Source organism: Solea senegalensis, linkage group LG18 (assembly GCF_019176455.1).
Source record: "Solea senegalensis isolate Sse05_10M linkage group LG18, IFAPA_SoseM_1, whole genome shotgun sequence".
NCBI classification, from domain to species: Eukaryota; Metazoa; Chordata; class Actinopteri; order Pleuronectiformes; family Soleidae; genus Solea; species Solea senegalensis.
Genome location: NC_058041.1, coordinates 3,797,962 through 3,814,992, shown reverse-complemented (window position 1 = coordinate 3,814,992; position 17,031 = coordinate 3,797,962). Strand labels below are relative to the sequence as shown.

General features: G+C 38.7%; 1 protein-coding gene and 1 long non-coding RNA gene across 3 annotated transcripts in view; one reads left to right on the top strand and one right to left on the bottom strand.

The window, feature by feature from the left end:
• Positions 1-15,054, bottom strand: part of pemt (phosphatidylethanolamine N-methyltransferase) — a 64,101-nt gene extending 49,047 nt beyond the window's left edge. Inside the window, exons 1-2 of the mRNA XM_044013725.1 lie at positions 14,800-15,054; positions 12,206-12,313 (exon numbers count right to left, since the gene is read on the bottom strand). Coding sequence (XP_043869660.1) covers positions 12,206-12,313; positions 14,800-14,892 — 201 coding nt within the window. The 5' untranslated portion in view covers positions 14,893-15,054. The remainder of the gene's footprint in view (positions 1-12,205; positions 12,314-14,799) is intronic.
• Positions 14,668-16,158, top strand: LOC122759141. Of its 2 annotated transcripts, none has more exons than XR_006358239.1 (2): positions 14,668-14,782; positions 15,285-16,158. It is a non-coding gene; the product is annotated as an uncharacterized LOC122759141 (long non-coding RNA). The 2 variants fall into 2 exon arrangements; XR_006358238.1 differs by lacking the exon at positions 14,668-14,782 and adding an exon at positions 15,126-15,191.
• The last annotated feature ends 873 nt before the right edge of the window (positions 16,159-17,031 follow it).

Genomic DNA, 17,031 nt, shown 5'->3' with positions numbered 1-17,031 from the left:
CGGTATCGGCGGGTACTGGAGTCCAGGCACCGATCCGATACCACGATACTGCACTATTTAAAGATTGAAATGCCTTTTTATTTTAGTACATAATGGCTGCACTTCAATTTGTTTTTTATAATTATTCCTACATTTATTTAAGTTGCTGTTGCACTACTGTTTTTTATACTGTTCTATTTAAAAATAAATATAAAAACAAATGGCTTCCATTTGCTGTATTCATTCATGTTTTACAAAGGTTTAACCTGACCAAGGCCTTACCACAATGATAATCATATCACAGTATCACACGCAGGCATAGTATGATTTTTTTTTTTTAACACACTGGTATCGGTATCGGTACTCGGTATCGGCCGATACCGACAGCACGAGTATCGGAATCGGTATCGGGAGGGAAAAATGGTATCGGAACATCTCTAGTTAAAGATATAATACATAACATTTCTGCATTACAATATCTAAAAACAATATTATATCATGTTTGAGTGGTGTACTTACAGTAGCCAAAATGTTACATATGTATTCATATTTAAGGTAACAGAATCTTTCAATGGTTAATGATGTCATGCAGTTTGCAGAGCTACCACAAAGCCCTATTTTATGCAATAATGTGTTGTCCTTGTGTTACTTCTGGTAAGAGCATTAGAGCATTAGAATGAACCGGATCTTATCAAGGTCATAAAACGAAAACAGTGTTAGCTACTTCAAAAGGTGGAAAAATAACCCCAAAACACAGCCTTGGTCTCAGAATGTTGTTTGCTTGTCATGTGGAAAATGACGCGACTATAACCCTGTAGGTGCACAAACATGAGTCACACTGTGACTATGGTTAAACAACACATGTCTTTATGCCTTCATGAAATGGTCAGGGTCTTACGGTCCGTGAAACTGGAAGTTGACGAGAGGACAGACATGAAAGCCTTGAACCTGGAGGGAACGACATATGACAGGTCAGCTAAGACTCTGTAGTTATCTTCGGCTGCAGAAACTTATGCTGGAGAAATCATTGTTACAGCAGCATAAAGGATTCTGACACATACGAACAGGAGAAAATAGCAACATCTTATTTAGATTCATCAATAATATGCGTACAATTATGTCACGATGTGTGTATAATCAAAGCATATGCATCACTCCTCTGCTAGACAAAATTTCCTTGTGGATCCATGTAAGGTCACCTCACAATTGCAATCAGTGGAATTGAGTCGAGTGAATAAAATCATTAACAGCAAATGAACTCGATCCTTTGTCGCTTGCTGAAGCCATGAATATCCATTTGAGCATGTCTTACCACCTGGCTGAAATAAATACACATGCACAATAATGGACTAAATAAGAGACTCGGCGCTGCTTTGTTATTGTCCGTTATCTTCAGCATCAAAGTCTTGTGAGGCCACAACTCCAGAGCAACTAATACGTAATTCAGCAGCATTAACCAGAGACGCTTTGTTTCCTCACAGCACTCGCCGAGTTTTACTTATTTTGTTATTCTATTAAATCGTCGTTTGATCAGCAGCTTGCAACTTTAGTATACAGATATATTGATAGTGTTTAATATGTCTCTCACCAGATTTCTCCTGATGATATGCGCGACAGCTTCAGCTGCAAGAGACGTCGAGTTCCCGCAGCAGACAAGGTGGACAGCATTTGTTTTCAGAGATGTAGGTCACTGGGCAGAACAGACCCGATGACTGAGAGTCACTCCATATGCAGGAAAAGACTGGCTGATATTTAATACGTTGTTTGCTCTATCGGCTTCATTGCCACATGCATGCCCCTGCTAGATAATGCATGAACCGGATGGCATCTATTTGTTCAAGTGAGGCTAACCTCTACTTGTGAGGGCAGAGTGGAGATTACATTTGTGGAGCTACTGAAAAAAAAAACCTGGATTATTTGATTACAGCTATAAACCCAATTAAGTGAAACTGGGAGAAAACAGAATTTACACTCATAACAGTAACAGTAACCAGGAGGCTTTGGGTTTTTCCACATGTTACAGGAGTGTGTTGTGGTCACTCTGCATTTAACCTAATCGACAGTATAAAAACTGAATATTAAATTTAACTGGGGCCACACACTTGGAGGGACCCCCACAAAAAACAGCTTATTACATCATTCATTTTTTGGGAATGTACAGGGTATTACAATGACACCATAGTTGGAAATGCCAATTGGCCCCAACAATATTACCTAAATTGTTAGTTAAATGTACAACCATGAGTCTCTTTTACCATGGACAAAAAAAAAACAACTAAAACCTAAAAGACGAGCATGCCTCACTGACTAGCTTAGACCTACACGTACATAGCCTTAATTTAGCTGCATGGCTTCTGCATAGCTAGCTAATACTATGTACAGCTACATGTTGGGTAATTCTGCGTTCAGTGTTGTGATTCTCCGCTTAAAATTAATTTTTGTATGTCAGCACGTGGAGCTCTATGACACAAGTTACTATATGTATGTATATGTATGTATATATATATATATATATATATATATATATATATATATATATATATATATATATATATATACACATATACACATATATATATACATATACATATATATGTGTACATATATATATACATCCCTTTTTGGTACGCAAAGACCACCATAGTTCCCTGTTCTGCAGTGTCACCATTAGATGTTGCACTAGTTCCTTACAGAAAGTTCCACACTTATTACACTAATGCATCCGTGCCCACACTTCAGTTCATACGAAAAGAGCCTCTTCATCAGACATCACAATATATAAAAAAAAAATAAACTATAAAGTTTCACACACATGCACACAGAAGCAGCATACAAACTCTGACACTTTAATGCACACTCCTCGACTCATGCAACCTCGTTAATTACACCCCAAATATAAGTGCCATTAAATTTGTGTCGCAGCAAAAAGGCTCGCTCCCGTGTGTACAACACTTGTGCGTCAGCTCATAAAAATAGTCTCTGCCAGTAGCTATAATGACAGCATGAGAACCAAAGAGTCTGAAGTCAAACACACGGTCTCTTCTACTGGAAATGAATTGATGCCGTTACAAATATGGTTTTTTATATGAAGTATTTCGGTAAATTATGACCCCACTGCTTTGTTCTCAGTTTACTTTACATGTCTGCGGCCATTAAATCATTACATACAGTATACTGAGTTTAATAAGGTTAATACATGTTTTTAATTAGCTTGCAAATATGAGTGTAATCAGAAAGTAACACAGACTTTAAATAAAACAATAATAATAATAATAATAATAACATAATTAAGCAGTGAAATAAAAAGGCCAGTAACCAATCACAGCTGTTTTTACAAATGGAAGATTCACAGTGGGGCAGGGGCTTGAAATTATGAACTCTCTGCTCCGTTACATATTAATTACAAAGACGTGTCTCACATTTCGTCTCTCATTTTAATTTACAGTTTGTAACCAGCGATTTTGAGAGGGTCACACCGACATCACGTTGCAGTCTTACTTTTGGTTTATCTCATTCTCTCGCCTCCCCACATCACATTTCTCTCCATCCAACCTCTTAAAGAAATGAAACACTCCTTCTCCATTTCTCTCTGCCTCGCTCCGTCTGACAATCGAGCAGCTGACGACTTACGGAGTTGATTGTTCTGTCATGTGCAGAATCAGGAGCCTTTGGGCCACCCGTGAAAGACAGCGCAACATGGGGGCTACACTTTATGTGCAAATCAAAAGCAATTTCGCATGTGCTCTTTTTCTCAGTTTATTTCTGTGACTGCTGACATTTCGCTCATGGCTCAAAAGCGGAGAAAGAAAGAGAGAAAGAATGATCGAGTAACGATTCAGTAGACTTTGTGATCTCCAGCAGTGGAAGACATGCCATTTTAAACTAATAATATGCCTCCGGCCACACGGTTTGTGTCGTGGTTAACACTCTAATGGGTAAGTAACTGCATGGAGTTTGCATGTTCGCCCCGTGTGTGCGTGGGTTTCCTCCCACAGTCCAAAAACATTCAGATTTGGCAAAGTGGACATTCTAAATTGACCGTAGGTGTGAGAGTGGATGGTTGTGTTGTTTGTCTCGATGTTGCCCTGTGATGGACTGGTGACCTTTTGCCCTATGTCAGCCGGGACTGGCACCAGCGACCACCAGGTGGAGGATAAAGCGGTAGAAGAAGAATGAATGAATAAATAAATCTTCAATAATTTGAAGTGTGAATCTATATGTATATACATATATATATTTATACATATTTATGTGTATGTATATATACATATATATATATATATATATACATATATATATATATATAATCTAATTATAAATATTAATATTGTTCTATTTATTGAGTTACGGTTGAAACAATTTTTGAATCTTTCAAAGCAAAATTTCAATTTGTAACAATCCAATCTCACAAAGGCTGCTATGTAATTGTTCTATTTATATATTGTTTTTTTGTTCTGTGCAGTTTAAAAAGTATTACATACCCATTATATATTATGGAAGTTCTTGCATTAGAGTATATTAGCTAATATGTTAAGTCAAGTCAAGTCTTTACAACGCTTAATCGCATTTTAAATCTACAACACAGTGAATATTGAGGTGCAGCGTGACTTAAACAAAATAACATTGCAAGTCGGATCGTAACTGCAGTACGTCAGAAAAGTCACAGTTAGATGTTTTTTGACACCAATCAAGGTCCATCTCAGCATTGCTATCTCTACATTGTAGATAAAGTGGCAACATATTTAGGATTAGGAATTATGATATACTACTGTATCAAAGGATGGCTAGATATCACTTTTACGGTACTGATATCACAACCTCAAGTATCTAATGACGCCGATATCAGTCTGATTTTACACCTTTTAAGCTTATAATTCTCCAACTGTGTAACACATGTTCCATATACTTCCATAAAATAATTAATAAACACGATTTTTATTTACATTTTTACGGATGTTTGGATAATATCAGCTCATCCCTAACTGTATCTGCCTCTGTCGCACCCATTGTGATTATTTTTAAGCTATGAATAACAATTCTGGCCCTCAGACGGAAGAAAACACTCATGTTACATCAGACGCTCCAGTTTGCAAGTCACCTCCTTTTCAGCGGTTTCAAAAATAGATCATTTCCAATGCGATTTCTAACAATTTCGTTCAAGCCTCTCCCGCTGAACCTGCTGCCTCTTTATGTGAAGGTCAGCAGAAAAGTGCTTGCACTGCAGCCTTCGTGCAGCTGTGGTTACACAGTCTGTTCCCACACGCTCTTATCTAAAGCCTGACGTGCACTCGATTCCAGCTGAGATGTCAGCTTAAGACGTGGAGATTAAGTAGTAGCAGGCGAACCGCTCTCCCCGGAGCCTCGGTGTCACCGTGACATTTATCTAACGCGTTTGTCTCATTTAGCAGCAGATCTGACTGAAACTGTTAAGGTATCTGCTGAGCCTGATCTTCTGTGCCTTCCAGAAAAGAGAGAACTGATGTGATTTGAATGAGGAATCGTGCGGGAATCAGCATCGGCTGAATTTAATGGATAGTATGTAACATATGTAAAAAAACACTATTATTTCATCCACAAGTTTACTTTACAAAAACTTTCTCATTCAGTTCCATGTATTTAATGTTTAGTTTATAAATATTCAATTTAAATGATACAATATAAGTGTATGTTTTGGTATTATTATTAAATTGTTATTCAATGTCATTTGCCTACAAAAAGGATTACCATTGACCATAATATTCGCTGCACTTATTTACAAGGATTAAATAAGCTATAAATAAGTACACATCTGTTGATCTCTAATTCATATCATGTGCCTAATTTCCTCTTACTGTTTCTGTTGCCCAGGAAACAAGTTTGCAAGGATATAAAAGATGCAAATAATGTGGATTAAAAAAAGAAAGGTTTAAATTCACTTGTGGCTTTAACTTTTTTACTTTTCCACCGGAGAACTTTAAGTGTAAACTCCATCACAATGACTCGTTCCAGAAAAACTCAAAAGTGCACAAATGTAATGAAAAAAGTCAAAGGCCTGAGAGAAAAACCCTCCCCTCCCTCATATTAGTTAAATGAATCTCTAATGTGGAACATATTTAATGAGTTCAAAGTTACCTTGCAGCTGGATTTGTCATCTGTGTCAGGGTTATTTTTTTTACTTTCATTGAACTAAGGAAAGCAAAATATAGTTGAGTTGACTTTTAACACACTAGAGGCAGTTTTAACTAAATGTAAGCATCACAGAGATTATGTACGTCTTTTCAATTATCCTATTCGGGGATGCAACATTAATTATTAGTTTTTTGGTGCATAAAATGTCAGAAAATCATAGAAAGTGTTGATTCAAATGGAACTTTTTCTGATTTTTCTTTTCTGATTTTCTGAAAAACATCGACTGTACAGCGAAGTCCAAAATCAGCTGCTGAAAAACAAGGCAGTGATTTAGCTAAATACCCCTTTCATGCCTGCAGGACAAAGTTCAGTGTCACTGACGGAGTAGACACGCTTATGTAAGCGGCTGATGATTTGAACTAAAAAAAAAAAACCAAAACACATTGATTACAAAAGCAAAGTGAAACTCATCACAAGGCTATCATGCAGAATCCACTGCGAGTCAAGAGCCGAAGCTAAAAAGTTGGGTTTATGACCGCGAGGCTCATGTAACAAGAAAACTGTTAAAGGCCTACTTTGAGCCTGTTTGTGAGCGAGGACACGTCCGCAGTGTGGCGGTGCAACAACGCGGATCCATTATTCATACAATGACATTGATCGGGATAACCAGACTGTCATTTAAAAGGCGTGCACATGGGCTCTTCTCAACGATTGTGCAAATCCATCTGGGGGATGTCCTCCATTTTCCTGAATTTGTGCCTGAATGAGCTCCTACACCTACATCCGACACCATGAACCTACTGCACGGCTCGAGCTGTCAATCACATTGCGTCCGTGTCTCAATACACGCTGTGCTTTGTCCATTTAAATCAGGGGTGTCAAACATACGGCCCGGGGGCCAGAAGGGTCCAATCGGCCCACAGGATGAATTTGTTAAAATTTCACACTAATCTAAACATAATGTCAAATGCTCCAGATACCCGTGACTAAATGTTTGTGCCTTTATAGATCCAGTGTGCTGTGTAAATAGTACATTTAGGCATGATATTGTTGAAATTGCACTTATATTTCTCAAGAAATTTCATGTTTTGTAAAATTATCGTTCAGTAAATGTAAAAGAAAGGAGAAAAAACAAAGGGGTTCTTATTGTTCATAGGTTATTATGCTATTATTTTACTATTTGTACTGGTCCGGCCCCCTTGAGATCAAATTGTGCTGTATGTGGCCCCTGAACAAAAATGAGTTTGACACCCCTGATTTAAATGGAGCCATCATTTACAATATTGACATCATGCTGTACTGAAGAAGTCCTGAAACTACACTTGACGCTAAAACCTTTTTTTCCAGGGGAAAATGTTCACTGACTGAAATCCCACTGGGGAATATTATGGTCATTTCCTTACATAAAAACCAATAGAGTCATCGTCTAATGGCCTCATCCATTTTTATGGACTCTTTTTCTTGACTTTTTATTGCTCTGGCTGGATTCATGAAAGGTGTTGCAACATGGTATGCAAGGCAGGCAATTGGCCGGAAAGGTGACCCCCAAAAAACGGCTGATTACACTGGTCCACAGCAATGAAACTGGCTAAAATTACCCCATTTCACTAGCTTTTTTTTGGCTTATTATTGACTTAACAAAGTCTGTTAGGTAATAAAGACAAGACACACAGACGTTTGAGTGAGCCATAAGAACCAAAGAAAGACGAAGGCCTCGTCACGCAGGGGAACCAAAAAAAAAAAAAAGACAATCACGACTGTGTGATTCACTGACCCCGCTTTTGACAATGGATGAGAGCGGCAGGACAGGCTGAGAGCAGCAAACAGTGGGGAGCGGAAGAATTGGAGCAGAAATGAAGCAAGAATAAGGAAGGAAACAAAGACGCCGAGAGGAGTCGCACCGGAAGGATCAATGATGAAAAGTGTCGAGAATAGACACTGAAGATGTGTTCACCGCTTTTTCTCGCCATTAGAACCACCAGTTCTGGTGGAAGAGAAGAGTTTTGACCCTCTGGCACAGGAGCTGCTGGTCAACTGGGGGTGGCGGGGCTCAGTGGTTAAGACCGGTACCCTATGTGCGAAAAACATCATGGTCGCAAGTTCGATTCCACCCCTCGCGTCTGCTAAATGACATGTAATGTCAACTGCTGCCTCGTTTGTTAAGTGTATGTCACCTTGAAAGATCTAAAACAACTCCTGTAATGCCATGTTGTCAAATCAATCAGTTTGGTAGAGTACAGTCCAAAACTTCAGTTTCCAGGCTCATGAAGGCAATCTGATGGCAAGATAAAACCATGAATGCATTCTCAAGATATCGCAGACTTAAGGAGACACAGATTTTACAAGGTACAAGGCCTTTTGCCAAGTGGTCAAAAAAGAGTCAGTGTTGATAATGACACTTAGGAATTATACCTTTACATTGTTATCACGCTGGGCATTATGTTCACGATGAATTTGAAGCATGTTAATATCTTTCCTGCCCCAGTTCTCAACCAATAGGGCACAACCAGCGGAGTCAAACAGGAAGTGATGCATTGCACCTGTTAGATAAGAGATATTACACAGCCTGTGGGCCACTCTGAATGGTAGTGTGTGCCCTGTACTTTACTGTATTACATAAAAAACGGGAAAACATGCATTGTAGGGGAAGAAAAATGGCTCACAATAGCAACAGAACTAAAGTGGCTCCCATACGGTGAACGCAACCAGAGCTGAAAACCATGAGACAGGCTGACTCCTCAAGTGTCAACAAAATCACAAAGCTTTTACAAAAACAGGATGTTCAAATGATACCACAAAAAGCCACAATTCAATGCAATGGTCAGGGTCCGTTAAGAAAAAAAAAAAAAGGTAAGGGTAATTTCAACTGCTGGAATAAAAGCCACAGTTTTCGAATACCTCCAATTTTGAAAACCACGCTCTCCGGTGTCAGGTTGGCTGAGGAGTTTTCGGAAGTCACGGAATGACCAAAGTTGATAGAAATGCTGATGTCAATGACAGACAGACAGGCAGACAGACAATTTAACAGTCTGCCAAAGTGCATCTGCTCTTTCCAGAGGCTTTTAAAGACTCTGTGGATGAGTCACTGTGTGGGCCTCACACACAACATCAAACACCGTGATTCATCAGAAGATACACTAATCAAGATCTAATCAATATTTGGTTTGTGTGTGTGGCGGAACAATCAACTGTTAACTGATATTTGGAACATTCTTTTAGTGATTCTGGCTTTAAAATCAGACACATACAGTATAATGGTCACCATGGCTGCTGGTGACATTGGAGGTCAGTGTGCCAGCGACACTGTGACATAATGACCTTTTGAGAGCGGGAGAATCAGTGAGTGGAATGGGACGGACGGACTCACCCTGTGGTTTCGCAGCATAAAGTGACCATAGCAACATCTACATCCTTTGTACGCTGCATACTTTTAGTCTCTGTCACGCAATATTATCAGACCTGAATGAGGGAGCGTTTGTGTGTATACAGCAGCAGCGAAAAGCCAAATATCCAATACCAAATGTAACAAATGTCACAGGCGCACTTTTATTAACAGAAAATGTGTATATGTAGAGCTGAAACTATTACTCCATGAATCGATGAAGCTTTTTTTCATGATTAAAACAAGATTTCTGATTGTTTTAGCTTCTTAAATGTAAATATTTTGCACCACGTGACAAAGAAAAAGCTTAGGAGATGGTACATCTTGAGCCACACACACACACGACACTGTGTTCAGTGCAAATAAAGTAAACCAGAACAACCCAGACTTGTTCTCAGTGGGACAATTTGGAGGAACCAGTAAGCACAGATGCTTCACCCTTTATTATTTTATTATTTTAGTGCATGATCTACTAGTAAAAATAAAGAATTTCAACTGAGCAGCTTAAGAGTCAAATTGTATTTCACACAGCCGCTTAAAAAAATTGAAGAAAATGTTTCCTGCTGTACAAACTATACTTTCAAGGTCATCAGGACTGAGGTAAAAGCACAGCACATGCAACACATGGACACCAGTGGAACAAGGCAACAGTGTGGCCTGCCCGCATCAAATGACCGCAAGAAACACACACACACACACTACCTCTTCCATTCATCAAAAGGGCTGTCATCTCAGCCCTCACGTGCAAAAGACATGTGACTTGGAACATTAGAAATCAATGGGAGATGACAAATGAAATGAAACGCCACCACCTCAATATAAGCGGGGAACCTTTTCCGTAGCTCAAGCAAACAAGAAGAAAGGTTTCTTAATACCTGTCTATCTAAGTAAGTTTACCTCAATAACCCCCCATTACAGCCAGTTACAGCTCATCTTCCGCCACAATGCACAAAAAGGGTGATTTAAGATCACGTGCTGTACTGTACAAAGACACACAGTATCTGTGTGATGAGGTGTGATGAGGGGTGAACTGAGTCCAAGGTCACCCTTTCACCCAAAGATCCAAAGTGTGTGAGTGAATCTATGTGGCATTCAGTTAGCGTCCAAAAAAACCCTAAAACAAAAGATCTTTATAGTTGGTCAACTGTAAAAACATGGCCACTCCACTGATATAAAAAAGTCATTCTAGAGTCATTTAAAACAACAATTCATACAATCATTGATATCAATGATTGCATTTATAAAAATGATGTTTACAAGGTTTCTTGAATGCATCTTGTCAATTGCTCCTGTTCGATCAACGCGCTGTGAACCCTGCATTACTTTCACTAGCTCTTAAAATATATTCTGACACCGGTGCTGTTCATTTTTTTGCAGAAGCTTTTCCTGCCGACATGATACACTATATCCACTGCACTTTTCCTCGATGTCCTACATTGTATCCCTCAATGATCCACACTTTGCCCTTGAATTGCCCCTCGAGGGATAAATATAGTTTTCTGAATCTGAATCTGAATAATCAATCCTTTAATATGTGGCAAACACACAAACTAGGGACAAGGAGAGCAGTTGTTTTTAGTGCTACTGAATCATTAGTTTAGCACATTCTGCATGACCAGTGACGTCTGACAGAGTCACTGGACGGGCTGCGTTTCGGCTCACAATCGCTGGCTTTCAGCAGTGCTGTCGCTAAATACACCTCCTCTGTTAAATATTGAGATTTTAGAAATGGCCTTGCTAAAGGTTGGAGATTAACGCATGATTGCAGGATTTGTTCAAGTCTTTTTAACTGATCTACAGTTCAGCATTGTTTGGTGATTGATTCCTGCATCGGACGTCGCGCTCACGACTCTTCCAGTGAGAACACTCTCTGACCTATCAGTGACCGGCAGTCTGTCGACGTCGCATTTTAGTATCTCGATTGGAATCTTGCCAGAGCAGGTACTAACGAAGCATATATCTTTAATCGAAAAGTGAAAAAAAAACTATTAGAGTAGAGTCAAACTGAGTCGAGTTGCGCTAGAACTGTATAACGGAAAAGCACCATATTTCCTACACATTGGACATGTTCGTTTTTAAATTGCCCCAAGTCCATTTGCCAACGTGCAAATGGACTTGGGGATTATATAATCCATTTTATACACAATCTATCACTCTTTAACTTCTTCAACCGTGCACAGCAGTCAACAATACTACCACACTGATTCCACAAAGGGAGATAATGCGATGTGCATTTCATTAGCTATCGACTATAATCAGTACGTATCTTCAGAAGATGAAATTAGGTTTAAAAACAATATCCGATTAAGTTGTTAAGTTCATGCAGACATCTCTGCTGTCTGTGAAACACAACGCTGGGAGGGAGGGAGGGCGATGTAATCAGGGCTCAGGGACACCTTCAGGACACTTTGCCTTGGTTTGACAAAGACAGCCCATGAAATAGTCCGTGTCAGCCCATGTGTGGACACAGTGTTCAGACTTGCACCTGCAAACGCTCCCTGAGTCTCCTTAGCTGAATATGATACTGCATGCAATGAATATGTGTTCATTCATGTCTGATGAGATATCATGGGGTGTTGACTATGACTTAATGAAACACATTTCTTGCATAGGTTTGCACATGTCTATATTCCTGGACCGCAGTGAGCTTATATAAGATGAAGGCCATGTGTGAGGCTGCATGAGATCGCTTCGAAAGACGTAACATCTACAAGACGATTCCACGGCGGTTCTTACCACATTCCAGAAGAGGGGGTTGAAGATAATGGCGATCACGGCGATGCAAAAACTGGAGTCTTGAAAGGAGAGGTGCTTCAGGAAATCCTCCATCGGGGTCAGGTCCATCTGTGAGGGACACATTAGACATGAACAAAAAGGTGTCATTGTGTAAATGTGGCCTTTGCTACTATATTCTGATATTAAGTGGCTGTGGGACACAGCTTATGTCTATGATGTCTTAGTACTATGTTTCCTGCTTTAACTTTCAGTCTTTTCTGACTGGAAACTGTAGTTTGCAAATTGCTCACTCTCCTGCACTATAGTCCAAAGACAAAATCAGCATTTTTAACTCACAAGGACATAAGTACTGCTGCTGGTGAACTTTTATCTTGTTTCGCAAGTCTGTCAAAAGTCAAAAAATAACACATTTTAAACGCAATAGATGAGGCAGCAGAACAGGGCCGGCTCAAGCCTTTCTGGACCCCCTAAGTCAAATATGATTTTGTCTATTATGGCCACACATGGTGCTGTTAGCACTGACCATCTGACAATAAGTTATGCAAAAAAAAAAAAAAAGTTACTATCCCTTTAAGGCAGGGGTCCTGAACTCAAGTGACCTGGGAGCCAATGAGCGATCACTCTGGTCATGTGTAAATAGTATAACTATTTACACATGACCAGGAAATTACCTTAAAATCATCAATATTCATGATGATATTTCACAGAAGAAGTGTTTGTTAAGATATGGAACAAAAACTGTTTTTACTAAACGTTGATATAAATAATTGTGCATTATATGTGATATAAAATATAAAAGGTTGATATATACATATAGAACCTAATGTATTATTGTTTTTAGAATATTGCTCAGCATTCATGACAATAGTTAATAATCATATTTAATATTATATTATGTCTATAATCTAGCTACAAGTAAAGGAGTTCACGGGCCAGTTCCAGTTCATAGGAAGTGGTGGGCCGCATTAAATTGAGTCAGGGGGCCACATGTGGCCTGCGGACCTGCAAGTTTGAGACCTCTGCTTTAAGGGCTACACCGCCTGTAATAAAACTCCATGAACTTCACCACACTTCATTTATCATTCTGATTGTCATAACCCAAATCACATTTTTCTCCCCCTGTCACACGCTGGGAGCTTCTGTGTGGTTTCCCAGTTTAAGTCCTATGACGCCAGAGATGGAAAGACAACAAAGTGTCTTTCAGGTCTTTCAGTGTCCTCACTTTGTTTTGTGGGGGGGGGGAATCAAATCAGGGTTTTGGGCCTGAGGGGCAAAACAAATCAGCCACAAGAAATGTAACTCCTCTCACAGTTGGACTGTGACTGACCTCTTATTTTATATTACACTGCTGGTTCGATTCTATTTTTCAATCAATTATGTGTTGACCCTGATAGAGAAGCAAGTAAAAACAACACAACGTGATGGGTCCAGTGTTTACTGCTAAAGGGCTTCTGAGGAAATCAGTTTATTTTTAAAGCGTGTTTGTTGATGTCTTAAAAACAATGTTTTGGGGGCCAAATAAGAACAAAAAGTCTATTTAAAAAAAAAGATTAAATCGGTGGAGCATAGGCAGATAAAATAAAAAAAGGAATAAGACTATAAATGCAGCAAATGTGTGTGTAAAAATAATATCTTATTCTAGTGTTGAAGAGAGAGGTAGAACCTAACAACGGTTGAGTGATTTAATTGTTTTTTTGACAAAAAAACAAATGATCTCTCGAATGTGGTTATGGATGAAATCTGACCATGAACTTAAATAATACAAAAACAATTAGTCTGTAGCAATTTTCTCAACATTGAGCTTAACCAGAATAAAAATGATCATTATCAGTGTTATTGTTTTTCTTAGTAATTACTTTCTCAAAGGCAAAGAGTGACATTAATTTTTGTTGGTGGCCGTGACTCTTCATAACCCACAATATCTTAATTTTATACTCATTTATTTATAATTTATTCTATTAAAGATGATTCTTAACCACTGCAGGGAATCATTCTCAAACTAAGAATGACAACAGACTGAGAAAACAGTCAGATAAGTAATTACAACTATATGGAAGACAAGTTTTTAAAGACAGTTTTAAGCTTTATTTTAGCAGAGGCAATGAAGACTATTGCAACATAATGAAAATGATGTCAAAAGAGGTATTTATGGCTCAAAATGTTGATAGGAATCTTGATGACGGTAAGATTTTAGGCTGTAATGCAATCATTATTATAGATACTGGCATCTTCATGTTTACAGATGAAAAAGCACACATTTGAGTCAGTACACAAATACATATTTTATGGAAAATAATAAAGTCAATAAAGCCTCCTAAATGTTAAAACTGGACCTTTAAGTTTAATAATCTCCAAGTGGTCGGTATTCCTTTTTTGTATTCATATTAAAAATGTATTACTAAACCATTAAAAAGCTACATGTGCTTTTATTTTGAAAAGCCCTCAGTCAAATTCCGGTTGAGAAGCAGCTCAAACTCATTACGAGTTAAACCGAGTGAAACCGAGAGTCGCAGGTGGTCGGGACAGTTTCGTGGCCATGTGTGAGGGTCAGAGAAACACGGAGACTCCACACTGGAGGTGTTTGACGTTTTTACCTTTGAGTAATCCACGTTGTTGAGTCCTCCGCAGCAGTCGAGCGGTACAGGGGGACGAGCTCCCGCCGGATTATCACCGTCACTGAGGCTCATTCACTCACAGGAGTGAACACTCAGCGAATGTCTTTCACCTGCGACAGAGAAACTGCGCAACACCGAGGGCAAAGTTCTCAATTCCTGGCGATAAAGAGAGATAGAAGGGTGCAGTATGTGTATGCTGACAGCTGCACACGTCCACGCTACCTTCGCGCAGGGCATTCTGGGAAGTGTAGTTCGCAGTACTTTTAGCATGGATGCTGTGTTTACATAACCTCACGCTACCTTTTTTCCTTTCATTTCCTTTGTAGTCAGTATACTGTAAATTCCGTGACACCTGCTGGATGAAAATACATGTAATAATGTAATACTTGTTTATATTAATTACATATATTTATTTAATTGTCATTATTAACATATGTGTTTATGTAACTTCCATCCACCTGCAGCTGGTCAAACACTGGTCATCAAGCTAACTGAAGTAGTTGTCAACAGGAGTCAATCATAAATCGTTATGTAAGCTTTTATTTCTATGCACAACCAAACAAGAAATACACACAAAACTATTTATTTACGTTCTTTATTCTTTGTATATTATAGTTTCTCCCTCCATTTTGGCTCTTCTTTCCTCCACCATCAATTCTCTCCCTCATTTTCCTATTTTTTTTCATGTATTTTTACCCTCCTTTTCTCAACTGTTCACTCCTTTACTTCCCTCCTTTCATCCATTGTCCCTCTCCTGTTGACCTTTCCGTCTCCTTACCTGCCCTCTTCTCTTCCTTTCCTATATTAATATTCCTCTTACTCTTGTTTATCTACTGTCTCTCCTTTTACAGTTTCCTACCTCGTACCATCTGCTTCCTGTTCTTGTTTTTTACTTCGTCCTCCGTTCTTTCCTCCCTCGTGTCCTGTATTAAAGTTTTATTAAAGTCTACATTTCACCTCTTGTTTTCTTGCCCTCCATTCTTTCCCTCTTTTCCCGCCGCCTGCTGTTATGTTTTGAGTCGATCGTTTAGGTGGGAGCTGCCCCATGTGGAGGGAGAAATGGACCGAGCGTTCAAAGCATCACAGCTCCCTGACCGAGCATTCTGTCCATTCATCAGCCAGCGACGGTCGGGGACGAGAGCTTCATCATGTGAAAGAAACATGGACATGACATCCAGACGGCAGGCGCAGATTACAGCTGAACCTCAGACACTCTCGCTGCTGCTGCTCCTTCTTCTTCATCTTCATCTTCATCTTCCCTTACTACTATAACAACCTGCTGCTCCAGATGCAAAATAAACGCCACAAATCGGACAATAAACTATTCTTACTAAGGTTTATTTGCTCAAGCTCTCGAATAATTACATGCCTCTCTCTGTCCACTCTTTGTTCTCAATATTAATTTAATCTTATAATTACAGTATTTATACAGTTGTTCCTGCCTGTGGTCATCAGTGCTTTTGTGCACAATTGTGCTCCCATTTATTTTGTTGTAGCATAGTCCAACACTTAATTACTTAGGTTTACTTGTTTTAATTCACTTATTTTTAGACTGTCGGCATTTAATTTATTCTGTTTTGCATATTGTGACATATTGTACAAAATTCATATTCCTCTGTTTATAAATAGATAGATATTACTTAGGATACTTGATTTTTGTATAGATTGTGAATCACCCCAGAAATATATATATATGTATATGTATATATACATATATATATATAAGTATTTCTAATTCTGTATATAGACATACATCTATAGTTGCAATATACTGGGATAATAGGCTGTTCATTGTTCATTTTCGCCCCCCCCAAAAACAACTCATAGTAAAAACAAAATTGTTTTATGCACACAATATATAGAGTCAAATTACCGAAAGCCTGCTAACAAAGAATCACTGCCAGTATTATTTGCATATATATATGTATGTATGTATATATATATATATATATATATATATATGCAGAACGTCAAAGAACCAATACAGTATCATACCATAAAATATTGCAGTGTTACTGTGTATAGATATTTCTCTCTTAACATAGACACAGAGGCACACATATACCCACATGTACGCACATACAATCATCAGCCACTTTATTAGGTACACCTGTTCAACTGCTCGTCAATGCAAATGTCTAATCAGCCAGTCACGAGGCATATGCACATGGTCAAGCGGAACTTGCTGACATTCAAGAGAAGCATACGAAT